Source organism: Nesoenas mayeri (assembly GCF_963082525.1).
Source record: "Nesoenas mayeri genome assembly, chromosome: 23".
NCBI lineage: Eukaryota > Metazoa > Chordata > Aves > Columbiformes > Columbidae > Nesoenas > Nesoenas mayeri.
Genome location: NC_137574.1, coordinates 5,908,218 through 5,928,729, shown reverse-complemented (window position 1 = coordinate 5,928,729; position 20,512 = coordinate 5,908,218). Strand labels below are relative to the sequence as shown.

Below are 20,512 nucleotides of genomic sequence, written 5' to 3'. Positions count from 1 at the left end.
TTTCCCTTTCCCACACCTTGCCTTTCCTGGAGCCTTGGCGTGGCAGTGGTCAGTCCCAGGGGTTTGGTAGCCCAGCATCATTTTGGAGCAGCCTGACATTTGAGCAGAACCTCACGTCAAATCCACAGAGAGTTCTGGATCCATACTTGGTGCTGATGGATCACTTTGGTGATCTTAGGAGAAACAATGCAACTGGACTAAGACCACACAGAGCTTTTTGTCTGTCTCTGAGGGCTTGCAAAGATCTACCCTGGTGTGCTGTCAGCCCTTGACTCAGGTTTGTCCAGACTATCACCAAGGGAGACTGCTGCTCCAGAGGTCTTCCCTCATGGCCTCGGGTCATTGCAGACCCTGTGCACACCAGCAGCGCTGAGCTCTCCCCACTCGCTGCCCTGTAGCATTGCAGGAGTTGCTCTTCAGTCTTGTTTTGGATGCAAACACCATGGCACATCTAAAAGCCACCAGGGCACTTCGAAGAAGTCAGATGACATTGTTCCTCCCCATCTCCGATGGAGATGTTCCTTTCATCCCCATCACAGGGGTGATGAAGCAGGAGGAAACAAATATGGTGCAAACACAGCACCAGCCCTGATTCTTCCTTTCTGGGCAATTCTGGTGGCAAGGAACACCTGAGACAGCAAATTCTGCTCTACCATCAGACACTGTTAGTTAATTAGGACCTTCTAAGGCAAACTGCAGGGTTAGTCCCACAACCTGGAGGTCTTTGTCATAAAGCTGACTCCAGACCCCCCTTTCTCTTTTGTAGGACCAGTACATGTTCCTGTACACCTGCATCCAGGACATCATGGCTCAGAAACAACCCTAACACTGCTCAGCACTCCCTGGCACTTACCTGCCTTCCACCTCCGCGGGGGCCTGTCTGGAGCCAGGAGCTGGGTGGAGGACACCATGGGGCTTCTGGCACAGCGTGAGCCCTGCGGCCAGAGGGGACCCACCGCAGCACTGCCACCAGCACGTCCTGCATGGTGTCAGCAGTGACATGGGTGCTCCTGAGCAGATGGGCAGTGCTGCCCTGGCACGCACTGCCGCAGCCCTCGATGCGGACGTGATGAGGAGCTGGGTGGGACGCTCCCCTGCTTTGGCCATCTCCTGGGATTCCTGGTGCCTGGAAGGTTTGTCACCCTCACTGCAGTAGCAGCACTGGTTGCGGGGGCCCTGCTGTGCCCTCGCCGCTCGGCACAGAAGGGGCAGCCCTGGGCTTGCATCTGGAGAGCCCTGGCACCTGCAGGCTGCAGTCTGACGCTAGTGCTGAGCACCGTGGTCTCCATGCAACCACGGGCGCAAGGTGTGCTGAGGCCTCAGACATGGGCAGAGTGTGGTGGGAGCTGGTTTGTCTCAGCTGGTGGATCAGTCTTAGGTACAAACAATAAACAGCCCTAGGAAAGAGTGTGCTCGTAAGGGTGGTTTGGCTTTTGTAGGGTCTCAGCAACGTCGAGCCTTCCCCTGCTGCAGCACAGCAGCCGTTCCTGAAAGATCAGCTGTGTCCCCAGTTTGGACAGGGTGCCCTCGTGATGCCTAAGTGTCACAGCAAGGAAATGTTTGTTCCGGTGACCCCCAGCCCAGCAGACAGGATTGATGGGGTCAAGCGGTTTGCTGTTCACGAGGTGCACACAATTTGTAGCAGCAGCCACCTGCTGTCTTCTTCTGGGGCACCACGGGAAAACACACCAGTGCATGCTGGAGGCCTGGCATAGGGCAAGCAAGGTGTAAAATCACTTCTGGTCCAAAGAGTGATGTGCCCATTGTCCATCCAGGGTTTTAGGTTAATATGCTGCTGAAGTTTAGACCTGCCCAGCAGCAGCACAGGATCTCACCAGTGTTGGAAGTGAGATCTTCCCAAGATCCTGCAAGAAGGTGCAGTCTCAAAGACCATGTTCTCTGCTACCACATGCGTGTAGGACCATCCTCCTCAGATCTCCATCAGAAACAGCCCTGGTGTCCAGCTTGCATCTTCCAGCTCCAATCAGCCTTAAAAACAGTTCCTGAGCTACAAAACTATAGCCTTTCTGCCAGGACCTGCGTATCCACAATCCTCTGGTAAATGCCTACAAGGACAATGAAAGCGCTGATACTTCCACACCAGAGATCAAATCCCATTAACTTGCCAGAGTCCTCTCACTGTCCCAGCTGCAGCACAACTGACCTCCAAGGCACATGAAGGCAGAGGTCCCTGTGCAGAAACCTACATCAGCAGCTGTTGATGTAAGAAAAGAAGTAGTGTTCATTCTGTCAAACAGGGGAGAGATAAAGCAGACCTGCATCCAACCCCAGCGTCTCCCTGCTAGTGCCCTTGGGTTCTGCCTGTGGGTCTCACGTGCTGCTCATGGCCCAAAACCCCCAGATGCCGAGCTCGGTTGCATCTCAAAGGTGTGTGTAGATGCACGTGTTAGGCTGGTGCCCAGCAGGTCTTGTTCAGAGTGTGCAGCCTCCTCTGAACACGGAGAAGCATTTGTATCTGTATTTCCCAACAAGCTTTGTGATATGTAAACACCTAATTATCTTAGTCCTAGAGATTTCAAGATTATCCGTGGATCTCCGTGACATGGGACCAGTCACACTGACAGTGAGGATGTGAAGGAGGAGGCATTGTCGTGAGGTAGCAGGAGCCTTGTGAGGGGCACAGAAACAGGATTGCTGGGTGTTCATTGCTTCTTTGGGTGTTCATCACCCCACAGCAGCCTGAGGTTCTGCAGAGACAAGCCCTCCTTCACTCTGCTAAGAGCAGCTACCAGGGTCTCCCAATAGCCTGGCCGGGGCTGCATCCCCAGAAAGGGGCAGCTGCCAAGGATAAGGGGGGGCAGGAACTCCCCATCCTCTCTTTTCTGTTTTTCTGCAATCAGAGCTACCCTGTGGCTTTCAGAGTCATTATGCCTGGGGCTTTGCTCAAAGCCATATTCCCTATGGAGAGGGTCTGGGTCTGGCTCTGCAGCTTGTGGCACAGGAGAGAGGCCTCGGAAGGGGACAGTATTCACAGGAACTGCTTGTAGGCTCTTGCCTTGTGTGATGAAGAGCAGGACAACATCCACACAGGACAACTTGGCCACCTCCAGCCCACCCTTAGCTGATGGCGGTGACTGAGCAAGATGGGTGGTGAGTTCTGTGGCACCTGCCCCACACCACCTCTCATCCCAGCCGGGCTCCACTGAGCGCAGCACCACCCATTTGCCTTTACAGATGGGCTCCTGCATCAGGGTCTTTCTACAGCCCCTTGGGAAAGTGCCCACGGGTCTTCTGTGTGTCCATGCACAGAGGTGGAGGTCCCAGCCGCACAGCCAGGTAGGGATGATGTGCAGACCCAGGGCTAATGGCACAGAGTTGCAAGGGGTGCTGGCTCCAAGTCATAAGGCAGCAAGTGAAAGCCACGGTGGAGGAGACATGTTGCTGTCTGCAGAGCTTCCAGAGGTTTAGGAACAAGTGATCCCACAGGTCTCACATCTGGCTAGCACAACACAACAGCGCTTCCAGCAGAGCCAGCCGCCAAGGTCAACCTGCAGACATCTGCAGCTGAAGCACAGCTGCTCTGGCAGGTATGAAGGGACCTTCTCATCAATGGGACAGGGATTTGTCATGCGAACTGGCCGACAGGTTTCACCCAGTGCGCTGGGTATGGCTGCGTCTGTGGCACAGCCTGCTGCTCCTCTTTTCATGCCCTGTCTAACAGGAGGCCGACTTGGTGACGATGATGAATTTACGACCTCCCACCCACTGCTGCAGCGGAGTCTGGAGCCACAGATGCTTACAGAGGGTGTTGTGGGAGCTGTGGTTTGGATGAATAATTTTCCAGCCCTGCAGCTCAGACCCACGAAACCCAGAGGGGAAGAGAGACAACAAAACAGTAAAACAAAACAAGCCTCCAGCTGGGGCCGCCCAGCGAGTTCTGGACCGTGCTGTGTTGTTCTTCATATTTAGCCTGCTCCAGTCTGGCAGCATCCAGCCACCACCCTCCTCCATCAGCCCCCGTGCAGAGGTCAAGACCCTGGATGAGAAAGGCCATGTACATTTGGACCCTGCTTCCCATCCTTACCCCCCTTTCCATGGCTGTCCAAGAAGTGACAGACTGGTTTGGCATTGCCAAGTGACAGGAGAGGAGGGGTACTCAACCCTTGGATCTCTTGGGAACCCACAGCCATGAGAGCTTGCTGGTGACTGCTGGGTCACCATGGCTCCTTGATCCCACAGTATCCTCATGCACCGGTGCTGACTTTCTGCCCATGGATCTCCCTCTACTCCCTCCAGGGCACGGAGAGTCTAGCAGGTGCCATATCTTCATCCAGCACAGTAACAGGACATTGGTCCCACCACAAGGAGCCCATGGCACCCTGCCACATCCTAAGCTGGGCACCTCTGTGATATCTGGTGCCTGGCACCAGGCAGCGGCTGCCCCAGCTCTAGCCACAGTGTGGCGATGCCCACTGATCACTATCTCTTCCACCTGAGCTGTATCAGCACTGGGCAGCAGCAGGGATGCAGCCTGTTCCTCTCCAGGTCCTCCAGCATCACCTCTCATCAGCTACTGCTGTCAAACGCCTCCTGGAGAGCAGAAGCACAGGGGCCAGATAGATTCAAGGCAGGTCTGAACTGGAAGGGGAATTTCTCCTGGGACAGCCAAGTAGGATCAGAGCGGAGGTTCCCTCTTCAACACCCTGCTGCTGCATGTGCTGGGTTGCCATGGCTTTGGGTCCCTGACCCACCTGGTGCAGAGACTCCAAAACGGAATGTCTTTAAGCATGTAGGACTCTGTAGCCAGTGTCTGGTCCATCTAACAGGTCTTGTACTTAGATCTTCATCTCTGTAGGGCACGAAGTAACCAGGCTGTCCCAAGGCTTTTTGCAAATGATGCCTCCCAGAGCAAAGAGTTAAAGCGCAGATGAGGCTTGTGCTATCCTGTGCCCTGGGCATCAGGAAGGAACCATCCCTGTCCCTCTCTGAGTGACTCCACTGCCACCTGCCCTTCCCACCACCAGGGAGCATGGATGCCTTCAAACCCATCCTTTCCCTGCCCCAGGCAGGTGGCTGGAGCAGCACGCTTGGCACTGGGGCTTTCTGCTTGTTTGCAAGTGTTTGCGTTTATATTTTGGAAGGCCCCTGGGAATCTTGCTGGATCTGGACTTGCCCGCAGCCTGACTATGGTATTTCAGCCTTTGGATGGCCCCAATGGGAGCAGGAGCACAGAACATTCCTCTGGCCTTTGCCCCTGCGCCTGACCTCAAATGGCTCCCCAGGGTATGCCCCAGGCTTACAGACACATCTGAAGCACCATACTATTGGCCTCCACTTCATCAAGCCAATCCTTGCTGGTTTGGGCCACATCCTGCTCTCCCCACAACCTGGAGGGCCAGCTCCATGAGAAGCCAGGGATGGCAAGAAAGTCTGGAGAGCTTTTCTTATAGGAGATCGCATCCCAGGAATGACACCTCCACAGAGGTGTCATAGATGAGGTGGGAGAGTGCATGACCTTGTGCATACGGGCCAGTCCTGGTGATGTCTGTTTTTCTCTGGTGTCCCTGTGCTTTGTGAGACTGCCAGGGGCGCTGTGCACCTCCTCCTCCTGCTGCAAGCCCCTCTGGATGGACTGTCTGTCTGTCTGTTGTCCATTCCAGTGTGTGGCACAGTGGGGTCTCGGTTCCTGCCATGACCTTGGCAGTGGCAAACAGCCAGTGTCCTCCTGGTCTGCAGTAGGGACTGGTTGACCTTGGAGATCAACAGCCAATCTGGGATTCTACTGGCGTGGTCCTGAACTCTCTAAAATCGAGATGCGAATAAAGAGGGCACAAACAAGTTGTCCCAGGGGAACAGGGCAGAAGACACAGACTGTGGGCCCTGGCACACACTGAGGACAGAAATAAACAGCCTCCAACCCTTTGTCTCAGCCAGCAAAACCTGTCTTCCAGCTTGGGAAGGTCCCCGACTGGATGTCCAGGGCATGGCAGCACCTTGGGAGGAGTGACAGCACAGTCCTGCCCATCACCTTCCTCCGCTCTGCAGCGAGAGCATTGCTGAGTGACAAGGTGTCCTGTCCAGGCCCACAGAGTCATTTTGGCTCTGCAGGAGGGGACATCAGTGCCTGTTGTGAGGGTTTAGCTGCAGCCCTGCTCTGGTTGTATCTCCACAACAACTTTGTTAGCCTTTAAATTCCAACATCTCTAAAAAGCCTCATCAGCCACAGTCCGCAGCCCAAAGCTTGTTTGGCATTTCATTTCTGTTCCACAGAGAAGATTTGGCCAACGCTGGTACCCGGAGTCCCAGCTCTCCTCAGGTCCAAGGCTGAGATCCAGAGCCAGACCACCCCGAGCATGTTGTGCCAGCGGGAATAACGCAGCCCTGCCTCTCCTGTGCCCCTGAAAAGCAGAGGCAATAACTGTCCTTGCAGTAGCTCACAGAATCATAGAATACCAGAATGTCAGGGGTTGAAGGGCCCTGGAAAGCTCATCCAGTGCAATCCCCCCATGGAGCAGGAACACCCAGATGAGGTTACACAGGAAGGTGTCCAGGCGGGTTGGAATGTCTGCACAGAAGGAGACTCCACAACCCCCTGGGCAGCCTGGGCCAGGCTCTGACACCCTCACCACGAACAAGTGTCTTCTCATATATAAGTGGAACCTCCTGTGTTCCAGTTTGCACCCATTGCCCCTTGTCCTGTCACTGGTTGTCACCAGCAGAGCCTGGCTCCATCCTCCTGACACTCCCCCTTTCCATATTGATCCCCAGGAATGAGTCCCCCCTCAGTGTCCTCTTGTCCAGCTCCAGAGCCTCAGCTCCCTCAGCCTTTCCTCACATGGGAGATGCTCCACTCTCTTAATCATCTTGGTTGACCTCACACAAGCCAAATCTCTTTCCCCACTTAGGCTGCACTCTAAATTTTCCCAAGTTTTTTTTCTTGCCTTTAAGCAAGCTGTAGGAGGACTCGTTAGCCATGCACTGTGCAGGCAGCGGGAGAAATATGACCTGGGATGTCACCTGCCACCCACAGATACCACGTGTAAGGTGTCGTGCCCAGCCACAGACCCCAGATGTTTGATCCCAGAGTCTCAGTCTCTAAAAGCGGGCGTCTGTGAGCAGGGATTAGAGCCGAGCGTGCCGGGGGCCCGGCTGGTGCAGGTGAGCAGACGGGCTGCCCTGCGTGCTGCGGAGCAGCGTTCTCCTCGTCTCCACAAACCACAGCTTGCCGCTAGAGGACAACACACAAACACGTGTGAGCCTCGCAGAAAAACATTCACTCACGTTAATAGGAATGAGCTGGATTTGGAGCTCCCAGTGCCTTTAATAAGGACACGGTGCAGCCCATGCTGCTCGCAGCAAACTGTGATTTCAGTGAGGGCTGGAGGAAACGTGGCACTTCCACCCCAAAAGGGAAATTCCAGGTTTACCATGGAAACGTCAAAGCTCTCTGATCTAAACGCCTTGATGTCCAGACACTTGGTTTAGCCAGGAGCCAGGTGACACTCTGGAATAAGTGAACACTTCAAAAATTAATGTCTAATTATTGAATCTCAAAGAAATGATACATGGAAATGAAACACCACAGCCAAGCTGGAATAAAAAGCAAACAGAAAAGTCGAAGCAAAGTGAGACACAACTTCATTATGTGTTGCTTCAAAAACAATGTGAAAAATGTCATTGCAGTCAATGCCTTCATGGGGAAATGGCTCTATTTCAGCAGAATGGCAGTTTTCAATAGGAATCTCTTCAGTGTGCTATTTTTTTTAAGAGCTCTATTAATAGTGTGCTCAGGCGGAGCCCTGGATCCCCGAGGAGAATTCACTGAGCGAGAAGCTGTCAGGAGCTCGCAGTGCAGTTGGTGTCTGGCTGCTCAGGCTGGAGAGAGAGAGATGGGGAAATGGTAGATAAAAGCTGCTGTTGCAGCCAGGAGTAGAGAGATAGGCCTGACACTTTGTCCAGACTGACACCAAATCCCCGGCTGTTGTCGGAGCAAATCCAGCCATTTCAGGCAATGCTAAAGCCCCACATCAGAGCTGGAGGGGAAGGCAGTAAAGGAACCTAAGGAGAAACCCTCTCTCCAAGGAGGGCTTCCCATCTCCCCACCAAGCCCTCCTCCATCCCAGCAGTATAGTACATTTGGAGCTGTCAAAACACATTGCATACATTTAATTAGCAACATCTCCAGAATTGCTTATGTTTGAAGGCGCTTAATTCCAATTAAATCCATAACAAGCAGCCAGAAATCGTGTTTTGATGCACATTCAGTATGTTTCAGGACACTCCAAGGCCCTGGGCTGGGCTGGTACAGGCAATATCCTGCTGCTAAGCCAGACCTGCTCCTTTCTGCATGACAGAGCTCCAGATGATGTGGCTTCAAGACCCCACTCAACAGATTATTCATTGACTTTGACCTCTGGACACTTCACTCGGGTTTGGAAAGAGCTCTTGGAGCAAACCAGCCACCTGCTCCCAGCACCAGTGGAGTGCAGCTCCTCAAATGCAGTTCACACACGCACCTGACCTTGGTCCAGGAAAAACTATAGCAAGCAGAGTGGCTGCAAGGGCACCGAGAGCACCACATCCCACCATCCTGGATAGCTCTCTGGAGAGGTCCCCCACTGACCGTGACACTGCTGCTCCATCCCCTGCATCCCTCACCCAGGCCCTGCCCCATGCACGGGGACAGCAACAGGGTCGGACCGCAGGACAGACAGATGGACAGCCCTGGGCATGGTCACTCCCAGCAAGCAGCTCCTCATGAGCTCCTCGCTCCTCCCCAGCTGCACCCTGGCTTTGCAGTTGCAGCTGAGTTCAGCAGCCAGCACAGACACACAGAGTCCTTTATCCAGGGTTGTATTTCAGCGTCCAACAGTCTGGAGCCCTTGAAGTGCTGCTTGGGTGCTCCTGCCTCCCTATTTATACTCCTTTGCCCTGCTGGAGCCAGCTTCGCCTTCCTCTGCCCTGCTATCTCACAAAAACTTTGTTACAAAACAAGCACAGGTCCCAGAGCTATGAACAGGTCTTTATTTGTTGAGGTTACTTTTTTTTTCTTTCTTTCCTTTTTTTTTTTTCCTCCCCTCTTTCTTCCCTTTGAATGAAATTCCTGCCAGCTCTAAGGGAGAGAGAGAGAGGGAAAGAGTAGAAAGTTTAACTCCTCCCATTGGAGTGTCTCACGCCCCTGCCCAGCCCTTGAAACCCAATAACCAAGATCATTCAACAATGCCTTCCCTTCCCTGGCTGCATCCTCACCACGCTCCGACCTGCAGCAGCCGCCCTGCCCGCTGCGCGCGAGGCTGCGGGGCCGCTGCCCGGCACCCAGCACAGCCGGCGACGCCGCGCACGGTCCCCGCGGCCGCGGCCAGGGCGAGGATGGACAAGATCTTCTTCTGGGGCGTCCTCCTGGCCTCCTGCGCCCACTGCCAGGCGCTGCCCGCCGAGCCAGGTGCTGCACCCGCCTGCCCGCCCCAGTGCCACTGCGAAGAGGATGGCATCATGCTCTCGGTGGATTGCTCCGAGCTGGGGCTTTCGGAGGTGCCTGCCAACCTGAGCCCGCTCACAGCTTACCTGTAAGTACAGCCCTCGCTGTTTCTTTTGCAACGCTTTCTCCGGACCCCCTTCATCGGCTGCGGCTTTCCTCCAGCTTGGAGGTTTGCGCCACATTTTCCTGAAATTAAATTTCCCCTGGAAATTAGAGGCAAAACAAAACAACAACAAAAAAGTCAGCTATTACTCTGGGACCTGCCAAGCTAAGCTAGCTTCCCCTCCTCCCCACACCCCTCTGCAAATGCTGTTTATATTGCGATGTTATGCATGCTTTGCTTCTTGATTACATTGGATCAGAGGAGCTGATTTGCTGGGTAGATTCTGATTGTCTGAGAACATAATGGAGTATTTATACTGAGCAATTAGTGCAAACTGCTCTGGGATCCTTCTGTCAAACATTTCAATAGCTGTGATAACTCGTGTCTTTCAGGGGTTTGGGTTGAGCTGGCCACCAGCAGTGCCCAAGTTGCCTCTTTAGAATGAGTATTGAAGTCTTATAAGAGGTGTGGGGGCTTTGCTTTTTGGTTTGGTTGGTATTTTTAACTTACACATTCTTAATTATCTGAATGTTTCCTATTCTTTCTGTTATTAATACCCCAAAAGGTTGAGCTACCACAGGGACTCATGGGTTCACTTCTATCCCCAGAGATGGTCTCGGTGATGCCATCAGATTAGCAATGACTGAGGATGTCCCCAGGATGTGCAAGAGACTCCATGGAAGGATCTCAGGGTTTGAGCAGGAGAGAAAATTCCTCTCTCAGGCAGACAGGTTGGCGCTGGCATGAGCAGGGAAAGACACTTGGTCAGTTTACTCACAGAACGTGCTGCAGCCACCAAGCTCAGCTTTGTGACAGGTGGGCTGGTGCGGACTTTGGCTTTCCCTGTGAGGGAGGGATGCAGCTAAAGCTCTGCTAAGGGAGACCATGTGTACCAGCATCATACAGGACAACCGGTAGCCCCCAGGCAGTGCTGGGGATGTTCGTTTTGTGCTCATCATGATGAGAGGGGGCTTGTGTCCAGGTGTGGTGTACAGACCATGTTACTGGCTTTCTGGTGTTCCTGGATAGTCCTGAGATGCAGTTTCTCAACCGTTAAAGCTAAGCACCTTAACTCATTCAGGAAGGGCTTTGCAAAGCCAGGTTGAAGCTACCACAGCTGGGTAAGAGCTTTTCTGCTCCTCCTGCTTGCCTGAGGAGCACATTGCTCTGTCTTGTGCCAGCCATTGGATGGCCAGAGCCGTATTGGGCCAGCTGAGAAATATTACAGGAAAGGACAATTTTCAGTGGAGAGTGTGAAAGATGAAAGAATTGTGTAATGCAAGCTGTATTCCCTGGGAGTGGGAACCACAGAGCACTTGTCACGTGCGGTGTATCCTGTGAAGAGCTGCCCCCCCTGCACATGCCCAAGAGCTAAGTTTGGAGCCAGCTACCAATGAGTTGAAAGTCACTGCAGCTCTTAAGCGTGTCCTGATGGAGGTGGTTAAAAACACAGGGGCTGTAAGAGTGAAAGGCTGCAGAGCTTTGCACTGATGCTGCTGCAGCAGCCCTGTTAGGCACCTGCTCCACCTTTGCAGCCACCACAAGACGGGGCACCTGTGGCTCCGATTCTGCAGAGAACACGCTGCCCATCGTCTCTGCAGAGCAGTCCCTCGGGTTGAGAGCTTCAGAGAGCTCCACCGCGGGAACCGAGGGACATAACGTTAAATGCTTCTCAGTGCCACTTTTACCCTGGTATGGTGGCCGGAGAAGGGACACAGAGCCCTGGGCTATGGACCCAGCGGGTGAGTGCTTAAAGATGCTCCCGGCCTGCTGCGGCAGGTGCCGCCGCTGGCAGAGGTCGGCTCGCCGCTGGCTCTCGCTTCCCGGGACGGTCCCGCAGCTCCGGTGGCCGCGGCTGCACCCGCCGCTGCGCTCGCACGGTGGCGCCGGTGCCGGCCCTTTGCGGGGCTGCGCCGGCGGTGCCACCTTCCCGGCGCCACCTCGCAGGGAAAGCCAGGCTGCGGGGACCCTCCGGGTGCACAAGCCACGGGGTCGAGCCGTGGAGATGTTGAAGGGTCCAGGATTTTCCTCCTCCCCTTAGAGCTGAACCTATTCGGGGAAAAATAGCACATTTGCTGCCTATCCGTTAAACACTGCTGCTGAATTAAATAAGATGTGACAGAGGTAGGAAGGCAGGATGAACTGGAAACCATTGGGGGACTGGAGAGCTGGGTTTTCTCCCTGCTTCTGTCTCTATTTTCTTGGGCTGCCTTCAGAATGTCACATAAGGTTAGTTTCTCAGTTATAAGGTGTACGTAAGTCAGGGCTGGTTTTTCAAAGTGAATCAGCATAAATTTTGTAGAAAGTATGGGTATTCGAGAGAGATCTAAGATCTTCATGTAAATTCGGGCTTTAAATCCACATTCAGAGATGTAAAGAAATGCCTAGATTTCTTTTGAGAGCTGCAAGTGCTGAAAAGCAAACCCTGTAATGGCAACAAGGAGCATGGAGCTGAAGGGCAGCTGTTCCAAAATCGTCCCAGCTCCTTTGCTCCGTGCCTTGTCTTCTAAGCAAATTGCTGGAACTCCTTTCCATGAAGAGCAGGACTCCCTCAGGTGCAAAATAAAGGATCCTCGTAATAACGTCTGATTAGACTCTGCCTCACCACTAATGAGCTCACATTCATGCCCCATCCTGACAACGCTGTGTCTCCACTGTGTCTGTCTCTCTCCAAGAACCCTGTCCTTGCTCACTGTTGAGCCTCCCTGAAATTGAACCTAATCCCACTCATCCAAAACCAAGTGTTTCCAATGCAGGCATCATCAGTGAGCTTGCAGCTGTGTTCAGGGAGATGGGAGAGAAGCAAGTCACCTCTTCCCAGGGAAGCCTCTCCAGTAGGCATGTACATGGGCTCTCAGGAGGCTGCCAGACAGAAAGCTTCTTGTTCCACACGCTGTTTCCCTTGAGGTGAATGGGATAAGGAGCTCTCAGGGCTGTTCTCATCTTGCAGAGGCATTTTGAGCCACTGCCTGGAATTTAGCATCCCAATGGGAGTCTGGGGCCAGGATCCCACATCACTCCTGCTCTTCCCTGAGCTACCCTATGGGATCAGGTACCACACAGACCCGTGACAGGGATCCACAGGAGGCAGGGATGCTTGGTAACGAAACCAGGCAGACACATCCCTGGTCACACAACACTGCATCTAGTGCAGGGAAAGACTGGGTGGAAGATGCTTCTTTTGTAATATTTGCATTTTCTAAGCATCCACAAAGCTCTGTGTTTGGGGGCTGACTACAGAGCCCTATCTGATACTTGGAGCAGGACGAGCAGCAGTGCTGCAGGCAGCCCCCCTTTGCCCAAAACCTTCCCTGCTTCTCTGCCCCACTCTGCCTCTCTGCAGCCCCCATCTGGCGAAAAGGAGGACAGAACTCACCACAGCCCCCCTAAAATGGGCAGCACCCCGAGAGCTGCCAGAGGAGTCCAGGCACCAGTTGAAATACAGGGCTGGTGACTGACCCGCCGGAGCCTGGGCAGGCACGGCAGCTGCGAGGAGGGCTGCTGGGGCTGAAGGGATGTTGGGTTTGCAGGGGGCTGGAAAGGACATGGGGTCTCCTGCAGGATGACAGGGACCTTTGTGTGCCTTTGGGTATCAGGTGACAGTCACACACCCTGGGGAGACAGAAGGAATAGCCAAAAATGCAGAGAGCACCAAATCCCAAGGCAAGGTGTAAATCAGGTCCTTCCTGGGGGCATGCTTGCTCTCCTGTCCCAGGTAATTTTACAAACAAAAGTGGGTCACCATTCTGTGGCTGATGCTTGTCCAGTACCAGGGCTCATTCACAGCCTTGTCCTCATGCCACGGTCACCACATTAGCCCCAGCACTCCACCAGGACCCATCCAAACACACCACAAGTGTGCAGACTCACCCCAGATTGCTCCCAGATCCTTCCACTTCTCAAGCCATGAGAGAGCATAGGATTTCCAAAGCCACCTTTGTGTCCCAGGGACCACACTGATGCACTAAGGGCTATCTCTGTGCTTGATCTTCCCTGCTATAATACTAATGGGAAACGTCACTCCTGCCTCGCATGGCCAGAAGTCCACAGTCCCACCCTCCAAAACGCGTGTTGTGCCTGGCAGCATGAACCGCAGCCACAGCGGGGGCACAGACAAACATACATGAGCTTGGAGTCCCAGATGTGGGGAATAAGGTTTATGAGAGCCGTTAAAAGAGCTGGGAGATAATCTCTCAGGTTAATGGCAGCTCTTCCTGCCTCATCATCTCCCAACCCCCTTCTCTGCCATAAGCTCTGCTCCATTTTACCTCTTGAAGTCATGAGCTGGAAACACCTTGGGTCCAGCAGCCGTTTTCTCTACTTGGCTGCTGCTGTCCCAGTGTGGGTCCTGCTGAGATTCACTCTCCAGAGAGTGGCTGGTCCATGAACAAGGGTTGCAGCCCCCAAATGCTTCCAGCTACAACAGGTAGTGCTGCAAGTGAAGGTGAAGGGCTGTGGCTTTAGTGCCACAGGTCACGGCTGAGACTTTGTCGAGGTTTCAGTTCACAAGGAAAGACGCATCCTTTGCAGGGCTGTTCGGGAGCGGCTGCAGGGGGTCCTGGGTGCTGGATGTGAGCAGGTGTCCACTTCTCAGCACAGCACTGTCTAAGTTGCGCTGTAGGAGCTGAGACGCAGGATCTGCCCCATCCCAAAAGCAGCAACTTGCACCCAGGTCTCTGTGTGGGGGAGAGAGCAGCCAGACCTTTACTGCACTTGCTGCACAGCAGGTAGTGAGTGCTGCGTTCCCGGGCAAGAAGGGAACAGGTGTGTGGACGAGAAGCACGGTGGGGAAGGCAGCACAGTGGAACAAACCTGCACAGGGATGAGGCTGTGCTCTAGTGTGGACAACAGTGAGTGCCAGCAAGACTCCCCCACTTCTTCACTCTGCAAATGGCAACGAGGGCAGCTTAGCTGGGACAGGAGGAGACAAGTCCCTCCCGCTCACGCAGTGAGGGATGCCCCGCTCCTGGTCTCATCTGCTGGAGTGAGTAGTGTGGGCTGGCAGCAGGCACACCGTGTCCGCACAGTCCCTCCGGCTGCAATGGTTGCGCAGGGAGCTGGGTGGGAGGGAGCTGCTGCTCACCCTGCACACGCTCTGGATTCCAGCCACAGCGCGCTGGTCCTTCCTCACGTCGCCTCCCTCTTTGACCCCCTGCCATGCCTGAGAGCATGGCCATGGTGAGCAGGGCTTCTGCACCGCCAAGCACTTCCACTGCAAATGCCTTCCTCCATCCTCCCCCCTCTCCTCCCTGCCTGCCCCCCAGGCTAAGTAATATGCCACAGCCTCCCCTCTCTCCCTCCCTTGAAGAATAAGCTCATAAATCTGCCCAGGGCAATGAAAACACTGAGCTCATGGCCCTTAGATCTGTGCGGGAGGAGCTCTAGCTGGCGATTAAAGGAGTTTAGGCTTTTCTTTGAAAAGCTCTTTGATTCTGGCAGAGGCTCTGGTGCCAAAAGGCAGCAATGGAGCTGCAAATGCCTCTCCCGCTCTGCACCTGCCTGGGTCAGGGAGCAGCAGGAGGGTGGAGGAGGGAAAGGGAAGCATGGCACTTACCAGCTCTCCGCACCAGGGGCTGAGGGACCTCCATCACCCCCTCTGCCAACAGCAGGGCTGGGGTGCTGCTGCCTTTGAGCCCAGACACTTCAGCTAGGGTGCCAAAATTCCTCCATTGCTCTGGAATAAGCAGCTCCCCCAGGTCCATCTTTGGAGAAGTGGGCTGGGTCTCAGCAAGCTGGCCTCCCATGGGACAGACAGACAGTGCTGCTCTGAGACAGCTCAGAAGGCATCTAACGTGGGCCAGGCTCCTTGTGGACCTTGAAATGGGAACATGAGCCACCCTCGTGCACCACAGCAAAATAGCTCTGCGTGGGGAAAGGGGCTCCAAGGGCCACTGAGGGTTCTGCCTGGGTGCCAGGGAGCCAGGAGGGGCTGTGGGGAGTCAGAGAGGAGCTGGGGCCAGGTAGCCAAGGATGGGACAGAGATCAGCTCAGCAGTGCTCTGAAAGGTGGTGGGGAAGCATCAGGAAGAACTGCCAGGGCTGGGAGGAGCCTGCGGTCTTGGACAAGGACTTGAGTTTGGCAGGAGCTGAAGAGAGATAAGAAACAGCCTTCATGAAGAAAAGCAAGACCAAGAAAGGGCATCTGGTGTTGTAGCCAAGTCAAAAGAGCCAGGCTGCAGCCCAAGTGGTGGCAGGAGTTGTACCAGTGGTGGGGAGCAAGGGGAGGACACAGTGGTGCTCCCAGTCTTGCAGGGATGCATCAAGGATCCAGGAAGGTGTAACGCAAAACCTTTCCCAGATCCACCAGCTCAGGCTTTGCTGACAGTGATGCGGGAGGGCAGCTCTCCAGCCTCCTTCTCTCCATGCGATGACAGAGGAACCTCTCAGGGTATCAGCAGCTTGAGGTATCAGCAGGTCTCTGTCTCCATTGGCCTTGTTTGCAGCTTCCCATAGATGTTGAAAATGCTTTGAAGGATTTGGAAATGAAAAGCGTCTCCCATGGGAGCGGAGTGAGTCAGACACACCTGTAAGTGTGGGACCTGCTCAGGGGACCTGCTGTCTCTTCTTGTGAGCAGCCACAGGTCCCACTACAAAGAGACCCCAGGGAGGACAGGATAGTTTCCAGCATCGAACATCCCTGTGGGGCACCAATTAGTAACATTCCCCTTTGTTCAAAGGGAAGGTGAAGCCCAAGCACTGCATCATCCCATCAGGGCTGTGCATGCTGTGAGAGGAACCACAGGGGTGGAAGAGGAGCAGAAACATGGTCTTGTCAAGTAAGGGGTGGGGGAGCAGGGGGTTGCATGCATGAGGGCAGGGAGGGCGGTTGGAGGATGTCCCACACACATGTTCAAAGGTTTTGTAACACAACAGTGAGCCCTGCAAGCCACCAGCCCCCGGGACGTTCCCCTGCCCGACGCCACCTCCCAGTGCAGGTGACGCCTTGTGCACAGACCAGTGAGTTGAGCCAAGGCCACGGTGCCTGCTGGGGTGTGACGGTGTGACCAAGAACCAGAGATCTCGGGGATCTGCAGGATCTGAAAGCACAGTCACGTTCCTGAGGAGGTTATCTGGTGTGGGGATGACTCTGGGTGTGATTGCGTATTGCAGCTTTAAGATAATTCCCAATACTGAGCAGTTCTTAACCTTAGTAAAACAAATTTTCGTCTTTGCATGCATGAAACCAGCAGGAAAGGCATTTGAACTTTCAGGCAGAAATTTCCCAGAGAACACAAGAAGAAAATCTGATCATAGGGAACAATTTCCACAGTTTTGCTTTACACCTGTTCCTGCAGCTGCTCGCAGCAAACACCTGTCAGTGTCCCCATAGCTGCCCAGTGCCCGAGAGCTGAGAGAGGCAGTAGCCGTGTGAGCACTGCCCTGGCTTTCCAGGCAGTGCCCAGAGTCAGTCTGACTATGGACATGGGAACTGCTTCTGCTGCTCAGTTAGCGCTTCCCAAGGGAGGAATGAGGTGCAGAGTCACGTAGCTGCACTGTAAGTCTTTATTCCCCCTGTACACGGGGTCGTGGGGGTTGTCAGGTATCGTCCCAAGTTGTTGTCCCAGATATTGTCCCAAGGCTCTGTCCCAAGACTAGGAGCTTTTCCACCTGAACAGCATGTGCCCCAGGTACCAAAGGACAGAGATGTACCCTTAGGGTCAGGTGAGTTGTATTTGCAGAACCAAAGGTACCACAACCAAGACAGGACCTTGATTATAGGTGCAGGTAAGACTGTTGTTGTTGCATTAATTTCCTGTGGCAATGAGTTCCACAGATTAACGAGGTGCCTGTTGCACAGAGCGATTTTACATGTGCTCTGGCAACAGCGTGCGGGGCTCTACTCAGCTCAGGGGCAGCCTTGCTGTATGTGCTGTCTTCAGCTCCTCTCCAGCTCCGGGCCAAAACAGCAGGTTCTTGTGCTGCAGGTTGTGTTTGCAGCTGCAGTCCTGCACAGGGAAGTGCCTGTCGGTTAAGGTATTGTTGTGCTTTCATGTGGTGTAAGACAGTGCAAGATTTATTAGTGACAAAAACATGAACGCTGGAAGCCTTGATTTATTGAAGAAGGGGGAGAGGAAACGTGTTGCAGCCCATGCTGGTTAGTGTGGTGTGTCTGAGATGAGCCAGCACACGCTATGAGAACTGCCCTGCTCCTCCTCGAGCTGCTCTGGCTCATCTGGCGATACCAGGAGGTGAACCTGCTCATTTTCCAAGGGATGACTTTCCACTGACCACCTTGCAGATGCTTTGTGGAAAGGGCTTCTGGATAGAGGGGCACAAAGACTCAGACTCTATAACTACCTGAAGGGCAGTTCTAGCCAGGTGGGATTGGTCTCTTCTCCCAGGCATCAGCAATAGGACAAAGGGCCATGGGCTGCAACTCTGCCAGGAGAAGTTTAGGCTGGCGATTAGAAAGCAATTCTGTGCAGAGAGTGGTCAGGCATTGGAATGGCTGCCCAGGGAGGTGCTGGACTCACCGTCCTGGAGGTTTTTAAACTGAGATTGGACATGGCACTTAGTGCCATGATCTAGTAAACAGACTGGAATTGGACCAAGTGTTGGACTGGATGATCTCTGAGGGCTTTTCCAATCCAGTCGATTCTGTGATTCTGTGACTTTTGGGAACGGACAGGTGCCCATGAGCTTTGGCTCATGTACAGTGAAGGTGGGACATACAGAGGACTGGAGAGCAGCACGAGAAACACGGACTGCTTCCTAGCTCTGCCCCACTCCTATGGTTTACCCCAAACAAATTCCCTCCTCTTCCTGTGCCTCAGTCTCCCTGTCATTAAAGCACTAATAACAAAACCCTCCCTAATGTGCATTGAGATCAACTGATTAAAACAGTGCTATAGAAGAACTGGAGACTCTCAGCACTTTTCAGCCACATGTCTGGACCTCTCAAGCTCAAATACCTTTTAAAGGTTTATTAAAAAATTCTTGAGCTTTACATTAGTTCAGCCATAACATGAAGAAAAGCAGCACTAAACTCTCGGATTTGCAGCCTGCCTTTCATGTCCACTGACCTCATCACTCCTTGCTTACGAACGCAGCCACAAGTCAGAGCAGAGACCGAAACGCTCCTCGGGAGCCGCATCCAGCAGCTGTTTTACAGCTCATGGGCAGCGCTGGTGAACCCCAGAGAGGACGCGAATCCAGCTGGTAAACTGTTGCTTGGCCGGAGCTTCTGCAAACCCCCGTCCTTTAATCTAATCTGTTTTCTATAGGAAGCTTCCTTGCTTTTAGCATACTCCTTCCTGAACGTTTGGGGGTAAATAACAGCTATTTTAGGTCTTTGGCTAAACTAAAAAAGGAGGGGAAAGTTTGGCTTGGGTTAAACAAATAGACTTTTTTTTTTTTCAGGTTTCCCATGCAATTAAACCAAACCAAAACAAAACATATTTGGCTCTGGGTATCCCTGCAACATTTTGCTTTGACCCCAAAAGGAATACTCTGTTTCATTTTCAAGATAGTTGGAAAATCTTTAAACCCTTGTGAAAAAGAGCTTACAGTGAAACTTTCCACCATGTGCCCCCAGCTCTTTTGTCAGTGGAGATAGTTTTTGTGAGTTTATTTTTGACTTAAGCTCGATGGGCTCTGCCCGACCTGGAAAGTCACCTGAGCTTGTGCCATCACTTGTTTTTCCTTTCACCACCATTTCGATCGTTTCACCTCCCACCGTACAGACACAAGGGTTTCTTGGGAGCATCGTCCTCACCCCAGAGCCACACGGACTTTCCAGAGAGACCAGAGAGTGGCCAAGAAAGGGGAGGAAAGAATCCATGAAGGCTCATTTCAGCTTCAGAGAGCTCCTCGGGCTCTTCTGACTATCTCTGGCTACTGCCAAGGCACCCTCGAAACACCTTTGAAACGTCTCCAGCATGTTGGGCACCGTGACTGGGCTGGAGGGGAAATCCACATTCCCTTTGAAGTCTGGATACTTGAGCAGTCTTAGAATTATAGGGCTGTAATATAAAGGAATGTGTGGGGCTGTAATTGTGACTTAGATCCTTGGATGAAAGGTGCTATGTACATACAAAAGGTATTATTATTATTATTATTGCTATTATTATTACTATTCTTCTTATTATAGGGCTGCAATATGTGGGTTGGAGATGAAAGTAGCACCAAAAGATCCTGAAATACAACATGTGTCTTCAGGAAATTTCAGCTTGGAATTAGGTTTTGTCTACATGGGGAAAGCAGAACCAGCTGTCTTCCTTGCACTGACAGCTCTGGGGCTTTTATGGAAGAAGTCCTGCATACAGGCATGACTCCCAAATCCAGGTTGCTCTGACTCCCAGATTGGTGTCTCCAGGAGGAGCTATCCCAGAGCATTTTTTGCAGAAAAAAAAATGACATCAGACATTTTCATCGTTCTTTCTGAGACGCTCTAATTACTGCCAGGCAAACCATGGCCATCAAAAAAATAAGTCCCTGGTGCCTGAGCTGTGAGAAGCACAGGGACTGGTGGCTCCCAGCAGGGCTCAGAATCCGGAGTGGAAACTGGAGCGAACTCCCAGTGTCGCTGAGCAGCAGAGAGAACAGAGACGGGGCCAGATCCAGCATCCTGAGCTCATCACCCTCTTTCCACACTTCAGTCACATCTTTCCCCGAGCAGCCTGGGAGCAGAGCATGAAGGACAACACAGACCAGCTTTGATGCTTCACAGGGTCTGTGGCTCTGCGCGGGCTTTGCCATCAGCCTCAAGTTGTTTCTCCTGCCCTGTTCTGCACTCACATCTCATTAACAACGGGTGACTTAAGTGAAGCCAGGTGCTGAAGTGGGACTCCCCATGACAGTCCTGTGGTGGTTTTCTCCTGTGTCACAGGCTCTGCAAAGCATCAGGTTTCACCCTGGCCTGCAGCTCCAGCTGCCTCTCCTGGTAAAGGTGGGGGGAGGATTTAATCTGCTCTGATTTCCATCAGCTTTAAAAGCCCCAAAAAAATCAGCTTGAGGTGTTCCACAGACTTC

General features: G+C 53.2%; 2 protein-coding genes across 2 annotated transcripts in view; both read left to right on the top strand.

Annotated features, from left to right (window-relative positions):
* The window catches only part of LOC308048944 (receptor-type tyrosine-protein phosphatase V-like), a gene marked incomplete at its 3' end in the record, with an annotated part of 32,556 nt that extends 31,730 nt beyond the window's left edge, over nt 1-826 (top strand). The window contains exon 39 of the mRNA XM_080358270.1: nt 767-826. Within this exon, the coding sequence (XP_080214396.1) occupies nt 767-826 (60 nt within the window). The remainder of the gene's footprint in view (nt 1-766) is intronic.
* A 7,986-nt stretch (nt 827-8,812) lies between these two features.
* Nucleotides 8,813-20,512, top strand: part of LGR6 (leucine rich repeat containing G protein-coupled receptor 6) — a gene marked incomplete at its 3' end in the record, with an annotated part of 113,247 nt that continues 101,547 nt past the window's right edge. The window contains exon 1 of the mRNA XM_080358260.1: nt 8,813-9,527. Within this exon, the coding sequence (XP_080214386.1) occupies nt 9,181-9,527 (347 nt within the window). The 5' untranslated portion in view covers nt 8,813-9,180. The remainder of the gene's footprint in view (nt 9,528-20,512) is intronic.